The sequence below is a fragment of the Zeus faber genome (genome assembly GCF_960531495.2).
Source record: "Zeus faber genome assembly, chromosome: 1".
NCBI lineage: Eukaryota > Metazoa > Chordata > Actinopteri > Zeiformes > Zeidae > Zeus > Zeus faber.
Genome location: NC_137193.1, coordinates 64,222,957 through 64,235,208, shown reverse-complemented (window position 1 = coordinate 64,235,208; position 12,252 = coordinate 64,222,957). Strand labels below are relative to the sequence as shown.

Genomic DNA, 12,252 nt, shown 5'->3' with positions numbered 1-12,252 from the left:
TATCGAGGCTTATAGGGAACAAATCTCAATGCCTATGGTGTCATTATTCTATAGTCATGACACTGTCAAATCAACAATTACTTAATAATGATAATTAAAAGCAAAGAAGTTGTCTATTAGCCCTTGTGGTGTCGGGGTGGTGCTGTTTGAGCAGCCACACCTGTCCTGGGTCTAGGTAACTGGGCCCGGTATCAGTGTGACTGTGTACCTGTTGCCCATAAGATTAATCATCAAGCAACAGGTAAAACCCACATCCCTCCACACATAGGAGAGGAGCCTGGTCATGACATGTTCTACATCTGCTCCAGGCTTGTTCCACCTGGCCCACTTGCTACAATAAACTGGTGTGTTTTCGACCCCATTGTCTGCATCTCTGTTTCAGAGAGCCCTGAAAACGCCACTCAGGGGGCGTCTGGCAGGCGACATGCTACATCCCTTTAACTATAATCACACTGCTGCTCACTATGTGGGTGATGCCATGATTAGGGTGCTATTTAGCCCTTGTAACTCTAAAAAACGAAAGTTCCATTGTTCAATACTGAATCTAAGAGAACAGGCATTTAAGCATTCAAAAAATGTAATCTCAGGAATAATATGGATTTCTTTTCAGTAGGTTTCTGTGTTTAATGTCTTAAAAGATTTAAGATTTATCTATTTAAAAAAAAAACAGCTATTGGTTACGCCATTTTTAGATAGTGTATTGTTTATCTCATAATTCCAAAATGTTGTCATTTTGAGAACAAAACCACAAATTTGAGGGAAAAAAGTCAAAATTTAGAGTTTTTATCTCAAATTCTGACCCGATTTGTGTTTTATAAGGCAGGAATGCACTTCCATACTTTCCTCTTTACTTTCGAACGTACTTTAATGTTCATAATGAAAAAAATATATAACAAGATAAAAAAGTGCCAACTACGCTGTTACTGAATCCAGAAGGTTTAGATGGCTGTGACTGTGATAAACAGTTGTTTGATACACTGACAAAATGTACTTATGGTTTGTCACTTTGGACAAAAGTGACTGCTAAATGACACAATGTAATGTAATTTCATTATATGCTTCAATAGATTAGGGTTTATACTGTCTTCATGCTGTTTGTAGCTGTTGAAACAAATCATTTAACATCGTGGATGTGCCTCCTGCCGCTTGGGCCCTCTGACAAAGGGACACAGGCAGAGATGTTGCAAACACACCAGTTTATTGTAAAGAATGGGTAAAATGGAATAACCTGGGAGCAGATCTATTTGTCATGACAGAGGCTCTACCTGTGTATGTGTGGAGATGTGTTTTTTACCTGTTGCTTAAACCCCCACACCACAAACATGTACCCGATAGTCAAAACATTCAATTATGGCTAAGCATATCAACATAGATTATGATATATGCATTTATTGCAGCACTTTAATAATTTAACACGACTATGAGAAGATTGAAATAAAACGCTTCTCAAATGGGGGTACTCAAACCCCTCTGGATACTCTGGGGTACTTTGAAAAATTGTTGGTTATATATTATGTTTAAAAAACAAAACTTAAGACGCCCAAAGTGCCCATAATTTGTTAATTTTCTTTTTTTTCCCCTTCCCAATTCCAGTCAATGAGGTACTCAGCTGAAAAAAACATCTTACTGAGGGTACATCACTAAAAAAAAGTTTGAGAACCACTGGTTTATATAGTGTGCACAAACGTCCACCAGGAAGTCAGATGAAGTGGCTGCTACAACTTTTCAAACCACCAGGTGCTGCTGTTTTACATGGCCTGAAGCTTTTTCGGCAGAAACCGGAAGAAACTAAAAAGCCTCGCGAGGCTTGTATCGCTACCACGGTTCGATCTACTATCGCCATGTCTTCAACTATCATGATGCCTTTTGTGAGGTTCCTTGGAATGGTGAAACGCTTCCGCGCGTCCTCCATTTTACTGACCAGTCAGCGAGACAAAACACGGAGGGGAATTATGAGCCTCTGGCGTTCCGTATTCGCCACTTCCTCAACGCTATCTGATCGTTGCCACCAGTGACGCGACTCTATCCTCTTAAGACCCGCCCCACCTGCCCCTTTTCAGACCACAATTTGCTGTTTTGCTCCATGACGCATTTGTGATTGTTTAGTCGATCTGTCAATCAACAACTATAGTTTAGTTTGGTTATTATCGGATCAGTTCAGTGGCTCCCAGATTAAATTTAGATGCACTGATCCCGAGGGCAACTGTGTTATCGTTGCCTTTACATTCCGCCGGCATTTAATTATATTGGGTGCATATTCGCTTTCGGCTTCCTATATATAGATACTAATACGAACGGCGGATTACTGGGTTTGTGTCTCGTCGCACTACCTGAAGTACAAAATACTGAATTTGGAGATGTCTTCGGACGAAGACAGGGCCAAGGAGATTTTGAAGGGTTTCAAACTGTATCCTTTTTCTTTGGAACAAGTTTCCCTGTAATCAAACAGGGACGGTGACAAGTAGGTTGACTGACTTTCTGTCGCGATTCGAATGACATTTTGTCATGTCTTCAATAACCTATAGTTTCAAGATAAGCCTGCTGTGTCAATGTTACTTTTACAACCCTACAAATATGTTAGTCAGCTGACAGCAATGTGAGCGAACCTGGGGTTATATATATGTAATGTTCTATAAACGTTGTGTTCAACTTTGGAGTATGTGTGGGTCGACATACTGTTGCAAATTGAATCACACAAATGCATGTCCCTCTCCCAAAGCGTGTTTCACCAGCCAAAGAATAACATGTACTGCAAAACGGCATCCTTTTATTATGGCAGTTTATTTATGTGGCAGGCCTACTGTGGCCATAATGAAGACGTGCTTAAGACAAAAATAAATAAGCTGAGTTTAATGAAGTGCCAACACATTCAAGATATTGGGTTGACGTGTTTATTATCAAGAGAACAACATGTTTTAACTTTTTTTTTTCCGTTACCATCTGTATTTAATAATTTAAAAAATGTACCCGTTGTATTGGCGGACAACTTTGCCAACTTGTCTTTAAACGGCTTTCCTATTTTTTTGCAAGCATATAAAATTTCCATCAGTGCTGCTTCTACCCTCTTTGTTTTATTTGTAACCAACAAATTGTCCAGGAACAGCATTTGAGAAATTATATTTATATATATATGTATTAATTCCACTACACCAAACAAACATGAATTCAGGAATATTATTCCTGTTACTATTTATATTCTACTGTCAATATTGTATTATAATTTTTAAATTTTAAAGGCAATGGAGCGGAAATAAAGCGGCTGGTGCAATGAGATTGTAACATTTCAGCCTTTAAAATATGAACATATAAAACCGTGAGCTGCAGAATCTTGCAATTGGGCTTCTGACTCTCACCAAAAGGAACCAATGGACTCCTCCTAACCTCTGAGCCATACTTTTTGTTCTCCAACTGCCTGCTCTTTTACCTGTTTTCACATTAATTTGTTTGTGGTGTTGAAAAGTTGTCTGTATAATTGTGACTTGGGGAAGGGGTTTAGTGCTAGTGTTTGCCAACCGTGTTGCTTGTGATAATACACTGTAGCTGGCTCTGCTAAATTGAATTCATAATTTTCTGGAGATGTATGTTTTTATAGTACTTTGAAAAGAGATTTGGTTAACTTTTCTGGATTACCTTGTTTCATCCCTTAGATACGTTATGTGATAGTACTGATGACTGACCACTTTGCATGTTGCGGTAGCCCAGTTCACCGTTAACCATTACACAATTTATATTGGACATAGTGGACTACAGACCAACACCAGCTGTTTCAAACAAAATAGTGGCAATGCACCTACATTATCTATAAACCCTATATAAACTTTAGAATTCTACTCTCCTACTACTACTCTAATTCTAACTTTTCATTGTGGTATATTGTAAAACCAGTAACTGTGTGCTATTTGCATTTTCAGAGATTGTCTTGTCCCTTTGTTTGTTGAATAGTGAGGTGAGGCTAGAGGTTCGTTTTAAGACGTTATGGCTTGCGTCTTTACAGACGTTGGTACTTACTCACGAGGGACTCATTATCTTGTGTTTGACAGTTTGTTTGTATGCCTACAGGTCCAAACTATTTACTTTGAAGTTAAGTCAGATTTATGTGCACATCTATATTTAGAGTAGATATTGGACATGTTTTTGAACTCGAAATTAATAGCATGTTTTTGGAGCAATTTTTCACAAAGTCCTTCCTTATCCCCTGTAATTGTGTGGGGTTGCCTCATTCCCCTGTGTGACTACTCCCCCCCCCCAGCAACTGTTGTAAATACAAGTGTTTTTAGTTGAGCTTCTTGATGACTGTCATTTGACTAACCAAAAAGCAAAAATTATTATGAAAGTCTTACTCTGGGTCTTGTTGGAAGGAAGTTGTTTTATTTATATTTAAGTGTAAGAGACATGTTGGGTTTTTGTGACCTACTGAAATGATTTGTTATATTTCTTAAGGTGCTTATTTTTCTTTTATATCTTACACTTGTAAAAATAATAATAATAATAATAATAATAATGGTGTGCTGCTATAAGTAGTTTCTATTTGGGGCAACAACCCTAATGCATTCACCTTGTATTTGCTGCATGTGATTTGTGTCTTCAGAGTACCGCAGATCATTCTGGAAAGTTAAGTGTGGAGGAGTAAGGGAGGTAAGCGCACGTGGTTGGCAGAAGATAAGTTCAAGTGGAGGTGTGACTTAAGAGGATTAGAGTACGTATGTACGTTCTGTTGTTGCAGCAATATTCTTGCTTTAAGTAATACATTGTCACGGCTGTCAGAAGTGCAGTTGGCTAATTAAAGTAATGTGTATATTTACACATTATATATATGCATATGTTGTTACCAGTTGCTTAGTTCAACTTCTTAATGGACATTTTCAGCAACTTTTTCTGGTCCCCAATCCAGATTCAAGTTAGTTAATGTCACTATCGGCCGGAGTAGGCCAGAGTATCGGCAGAGGTCCAACCTGAACTTTATATACTACATGATATGGCTTCACAATATGAATACACTTAAGTTGCTATCTTAAGGTTTTACATATAAATGTATAAAAAAATATATATTTGTAATGCTGAAAATGGTGTTTGCAGTATCTGCTGTACATTTTTGCAACATTTTATGGGTTGAGACCAAAAAGGAAAAATGTCATCATGACTCCTGATCGTTGGTTTTTGATCAGGACATCCCCATTTTTTGTGTATAAGATACATGTATCGGATGAAAACAATGTTGTATGCCAGGATAATTTTCATGCTCACCCAGCCGCTCAATGTTTCTTCTGGTTGCAGCATTTCTATTGTGATTGTGAGTTAAACTATTATGATTGAATATTATATATATATATATATATATATATATATATATATATATATATATATATAGATATAGATATAGATATATTTCAGTCATAATAATTATTATTTCAGTTATGCAAAATGTTTTTATTCTGCTCTTTACAAGGCAATTGCCTTTTTAATGGCAGTCTATTGCAGGATAACTTGGCATATTGGCAGAACTAGAGACAATGTTGAATTTTATTGCAAATAATCTAATACTTGATTATGGCAACATGGGCCAGCTTTACTCACTCATGAATTTGTCACATAGTAAAACTTGAATTTGTTAACCTCTGCCATTTGAAATGTATGTACAGAAAGGATGGGGGAAGGGAGAGTGTATAAAGGGTACCACAGATGGTTTGGAGACTTTGAATCTTGTAAGTGTGCGGTGCAGGTGTGCCTGACACTTGGCGTCTGAGTATGACAGAGACACTTAGTGCAAGACTTTGACAATAGGAGAAACTGGAGCTGGTGTTGCCTCTTCAACCCAGGTCGTTGACATGCTGCCTGACAGTGTTTGCTTTTAAATTTTTGCTTTAAGATGATGTTTCTGGTCCATTTTCTCCACCTATGAAGAGTCTGTGGTTGAAGGCTGTAATGTTTGGATTGTTGATGTGGAGATTGGAGCCAGCTAGCTGACTCACAACATTTACTCAAGAGTACTCCATTCACTGTTTTTGGGGCCGATCATGGATCGCTGGAAGCAGTATTGGTCAATAGCGATCACCTATCACAGGGTCTATTTGAAGCCTTCTATTTATCGTGTGGCATTATTTATTTATTTATTTAACTTTTCTTAACATTGTATTTTTAGTATTACAATTAAGAGATGTGAAAATATCATGAATTGACAGCTGTTTATTTATTGTCAGGCAACATGTGCAACAAATCCCACTCTCTCTCTTAAGCATGAGGTGTAAAGCTTTGGATTTAGACCTCATTTACACTTTGGTAATGATCACAAGTACAATGTGCTCCAATGCCAGGTGTAAACGCACCCAATGCGTCCTCATTGAGGTTTGAGATTTGATCGTTCAGACCGCATTTGGGGATGGTCTGTGCCGCATTTGGCCACATTCTTTTAGTGGTGTATATGCAAATGTGACAGCAACTGGTGTTTTGGGTCTCAAGTAGGCCATTTTGCCTCAGTTTTCCTTTTTTTAACAGATTACGAATGTGCAGATTGTAAGCTTGGAAATTTTGTCATACATTGAAATCTGAAAATATTTTAAGAAGATATGCTTAATTGAATGTTGGTACACCTAAAGCAGAGAAAATGCCCCTCAAAGTTCATCAAGTTTTTTACACTTCAGAGGCAGGAAATGGGTGGGAACAATTGCTGTTAACTCCACCCCCAACCACTCCCCCACTGGACACCTGTTGTTGTCAGTGGGGTAAAGTGTGAGAGTATAAAAAAAAAAAAGAACACATGAAAATATATGATACTCTCCCTAAATGTTATTTATTTATTTGTAGTTGATATGTATTCAATTCATCATCATTAATCATAATCATTCATTTATAATGAAACCAATTTGCAAATAGATAACCAGGCCAATTAAACCAAGTTGCACAAGGATATCAGGCCCACACAATGCTCCCCAGACTGAGACACACAAGACTAAAACAAGCTTACTTTGGTAGTATTTAGTGATCTAAAACTGTTGTTTGTTATATTGAGTGGGTTCTTCAACATTTAACTTTCATAATATTGAAAAAAATGAAAAACACATTTTTGGGAAAAAAAAGCAACTTTCGTGTTGATTTGGGGGACCTCGTGTTTGCCGACTTGCTCCCCTTTTTCACCAGAAGCTGTCACAAATGTGTCCTTGGCCACATTGAAGGACCGCCTACTCAAAGGATTTCCTGCCTGTAAGCGGAAGTACGTGCTCATCGCGCCAGCGGCGTCAAATTGGTCTGGTCGGGAAAGTCTCCCCATTACAGAAATGCAGGATTTATTATTTAAAAGTAAAGGATTTACACAAAAACCTCCAGTTTTAACTGAAGTCCAATAGCAACGGGGAGATATGCTTGACGCTCCACAGGATGCACAGGTTATTTATTTAGTTCATTCTATTACACAGTGATCGGGACAGTCCCTTAACTGAGTTATGTTTAATAAATGTAGTTTCATACAAGTTGGAAACTAACGGAAAAAAATACAGCTTTGGAGACATTGCAGTGGATCCTCTCCATTTTACGATCTGCAGGACAGTGGAGAGGGAACGAACCACGGTGTGTACTGCGCTCCGCTGTCTAGAGGAGAAAAAACTACACTCCAATTCTCTGAGTTATGTTCACGTTATACATTATTATAATCGTGATAATCAGAAAGTTATATGTATTATAACATTCAATGTTATAATATTGCAACATGTGCTCATGATGCATGTCTCCTCCCTACCAGCTCACACCCCCCTGATCCAACACTTCAGTTCATTCACTCATTAAGACCCTGTGTGTAATTCTGAACAGATTTCTGTCATTCAAATTTCTCTGTAATTCACAAAGTCTGTTTTAAACCGTGCTAAAAACACTGTTTTTAGTTGTTTTGTTTGGGAAACGGGGAAAGCCCCAATGTGTGACGAAGCGTGCAGAGCATAGCACATCGCTCCCTCTCCATTATGCATTTGGGGGCATTGGGGTGCAATGGCATATCTCGTTCCCACCTGTACCCAAATGCGTAATGGAGAGGGAGTGATCACATCGGAGAGCGGTGCACTCTGTTCCCTGCTCCGGGGCCTCGCCCCACATCGGAATTCCAAGCTTATCCTCGAAACACAGGGGCATTCTTTTTTTTTTTTTTTTTGCGTGACCCTAATATTCATCTGTATATTATAACCATATTTTTCATTCAGTTTTTTCACTTTAATAAAAAAAACGGTTTGAGCGAAGCTTTCCATTGTCCTCCATCTTTAGGCCACTGCAGCAGCAGTGTCAGATGAAGGCTGTGGTTCAATGCCAATTTTGACCACGTTATCGCTATTCCCTATAACTTTTACTTGTTTTTTCTATATCTTTTTAGTTTAATAGGAAATATGGGACTGTTTGTCGACGTTTGTAACGCCTTTAGTAATGGGGTCCAGTTTAGTTGTGTTAGATACGTATTACACTTCTCCGGATTCTGTGCAATGAAGCACGAGCTACAATTTTTGGATTTTTACGACCACTCAGAAATGAACCGTGGAATTGTTGTGTTCTCATGTAACACATGTTTATAAATATTTCCTTATACAAAGGTATATAGGTTTGAATCAAACTTGGACGACGACGTATGAAAGGTTCCGATTCCAACAATCCTCAGCCTGAAGGTTCTGAGATTGTCGTGTTTGGGATCCTTGGAGGCCGATAATGCAGAGGAGAGTAATCCAAAAAATATTGTAATTTGTATTTATTTTTAAGTTATAGGAGCCCTTACTTTGTTTATAACTTGTAAAATAGAGTTCATTTGCAAATTAGGACAAGAAATGGCAAGACATGTTGAATAATTGTTTTATGAAAGTTGTCCTAAACATCTGGACAAAATTATCAAACAAATATCACAGTATTTATAAAGATACACGGCAATTAATACGTATGTATTATTAAAACAGCAATCTTTAGTAATGTTAAAAAGAAAATGGGCAACTTTTATTAAGTTGTCAAAGTAAACAGTATTTATAAACATTGTTATATGTAGTTGTTTCACAAAATAAGACTGTTTGGGAGGCACATTTTTATAACATCAGCTTGATGATATATGGTGCATGACAAACATTGTAATAGTTACTGTAACATCCAGGTTCGGTGGCATTGCATCATTGGTGACATGTAGAGTGCCACTAATGTTGCAGTTGTATTTATCCATGAGTTGGACTCTATTACAATTTTGGTAGGTGTGGTGGTCATCGTCAGTGTTGAAACTTTCCTGACTTCCCCCACACTTATTGCATAGATGTTTATTTGTCAAATTAGTGCCATAGTCATTATTATGCCCACTATTACTAACAGTTCCTCCTCTGAGAGTTTCATGTCAGTTTCACTCTCTGCGACTTCCATGTCTGTCTGAACCTCACTACAATGGTCGTGTTTTCGTACTTGTCAGATACACACAGTTGTCCTGATGGCGGGTCGTCACAGCATCTTCATTTTGTACGATTGTCCTTTGGTGACATGTTTAATTTGGTCTTCATTACCATCGTCATGTCATCGATGTAATACTCCAGTAATTCTTTGTTCGTCTTGTTTCCAATTCTGTTATTGCAATATAATCTCTTCCTACAACTTTACCATTTACTCTACCAGACTTAGCATATCCTGATCTATATTATTTCCTTTAATCAAAACATCGTCTAGGTAATTTTGTGTCCATGTGCAAACATTCTGGATCTTGTTGTTAAGAACAACTGATAGGAGCACTGTTTGTCTCCAAACTGTGAATCATCCTGATGAAATGAGCCTCTTAACACTGACACAGATGGCAAATTAACACTTGTATAATAATTTAAATTTAAGTTTCAAATTAGTATTTTTTTCACAGTATTTTTCTTTCGTTCTTCCGTTGACAATATTGTGACTGACCTCGAAGGCTGGAATTGCTACTTTATTGTCTTAGACTTTCGGCAATTTTTCTGCAACTGGAACAACAAAAACAAACATTGTAATTACTTTACACAATAATAATAAATACATGTTATTACAAGAACATAATAAATACCTTTTAGTTTTAATTATTACTCCATTGTGTTTTTCTTTATGAAGGGTTAGTAATCTACAATTGAAAAAATCAGTTTAATTAGATTACTTGTCTATCTTGTAATGCAGACATAATTTATGGAACTTCAACATTTATTTGCCGTTAGAATTATTACAGAACAACTTGTCAATACTTATCAGCTTCTAACTTCTCAAGTCTGCTATGTTTAGCTGTAGGAAATTGGATATACATGAGTTTCTTTAAAACAACTGTTTTGTGCAACTATGCACCTGGCCCCATGTGAAATCCTCCCCAGAGCCACAACCTGCACATAATATAACAAATTGGATGATGATGTCACAAAGCTCCCTGTTCCACCACCCCAGTCGGCTGCACCACCGCAGCCTGCCCTGCTCCACCAACATTTGGCTACTTTGAGTAGATTGGCAACAGGTTTTCACTATTTCCTGCTCCAAATAAAGACAGATACGGATCAAACTTGGAGAAGAAAATGTCTGAACTGCCCTGAATCCAACGACACTCCATTCATGTCCGTGGGTTCAGCGGTTGCTGTGTGCCAGACACTTTTAGACAGGAAATGGACCAAAATCAACAACCCCTAATAATGTCAATAATGTCAGACTTTCCAGTGATCTGTAAATAATACAGATCACTGGAAAGTCTGGATGTGGCACCCCTTTACAAATCTGGGGTCGGCCTGTGCGTGGACACGCATAAGGAGCTAGTGCACGGCTCAACGGGATGGAGCGAGGCCATCTTTGAGTTGTCTTTTTCATTTTATACAAGCAGGAAACTATCAAAAATAAATTAATAAATATAAAATAAAAACAGGAAAACCAGCACAATGCTGCCCGGCAGGAAAAAAAAAACTCCCCTCCAATTCTCTTATGGCCTGTTTGGACTACACAATATTTTTCCGAATCTGGCTTTATCAGCGACAAAGCTTCTATAGTTTGAAATAGCATCGAGAGCTTGGCGACACAAGTTCATGCAGTTTGCAATAGCATCGGGAGCTTGCCAACGAAAGCAGCAGTCAATGAAAGCAGGCGAGGAAAGTCGGGGGGAAGGTGGAATGTAGAAGCATACAGTGGGGCAAAAAAGTATTTAGTCAGCCACCAATTGTGCAAGTTCTCCCACTTAAAAAGATGAGAGAGGCCTGTTATTTTCATCATAGTATACCTCAACTATGAGAGACAAAATGAGAAAAAAAATCCAGAAAATCACATTGTCTGATTTTTAAAGAATTTTTTTGCAAATTATGGTGGAAAATAAGTATTTGGTCAATAACAAAAGTTCATCTCAATACTTTGTTATAAACCCTTTGTTTGCAATGACAGAGGTCAAATGTTTTCTGTAAGTCTTCACAAGGTTTTCACACACTGTTGCTGGTATTTTGGCCCATTCCTCCATGCAGATCTCCTCTAGAGCGGTGATGTTTTGCGGCTGTCACTGGGCAACACGGACTTTCAACTCCCTCCAAAGATTTTCTATGGGGTTGAGATCTGGAGACTGGCTAGGCCATTCCAGGACCTTGAAATGCTTCTTACGAAGCCACTCCTTCGTTGCCCAGGCGGTGTGTTTGGGATCATTGTCATGCTGAAAAACCCAGCCACGTTTCATCTTCAATGCCCTTGCTGATGGAATGAGGTCTTCACTCAAAATCTCACGATACATGGCCCCATTCATTCTTTCCTTTACACGGATCAGTCGTCCTGGTCCCTTTGCAGAAAAACAGCCCCAAAGCATGTTTCCACCCCCATGCTTCACAGTAGGTATGGTGTTCTTTGGATGCAACTCAGCTTTCTTTCTCTTCCAAACACGACAAGTTGAGTTTTTACCAAAAAGTTCTATTTTGGTTTCATCTGACCATATGACATTCTCCCAATCCTCTTCTGGATCATCCAAATGCTCTCTAGCAAACTTCAGACGGGCCTGGACATGTACTGGCTTAAGCAGGGGGACACGTCTGGCACGGCAGGATTTGAGTCCCTGGTGGCGTAGTGTGTTACTGATGGTAGCCTTTGTTACTTTGGTCCCAGCTCTCTGCAGGCCATTCACTAGGTCCCCCCGTGTGGTTCTTGGATGTTTGCTCATCGTTCTTGTGATCATTTTGACCCCACGGGGTGAGATCTTGCGTGGAGCCCCAGATCGAGGGAGATTATCAGTGGTCTTGTATGTCTTCCATTTTCTAATAATTGCTCCCACAGTTGATTTCTTCACAACAAGCTGCT

General features: G+C 38.5%; 1 protein-coding gene across 1 annotated transcript in view; it reads left to right on the top strand.

Moving 5' to 3' along the window:
- Positions 1 to 2,172: 2,172 nt before the first annotated feature.
- The window catches only part of pde6d (phosphodiesterase 6D, cGMP-specific, rod, delta), a 40,367-nt gene continuing 30,287 nt past the window's right edge, over positions 2,173 to 12,252 (top strand). The window contains exon 1 of the mRNA XM_080016079.1: positions 2,173 to 2,407. Within this exon, the coding sequence (XP_079872205.1) occupies positions 2,358 to 2,407 (50 nt within the window). The 5' untranslated portion in view covers positions 2,173 to 2,357. The remainder of the gene's footprint in view (positions 2,408 to 12,252) is intronic.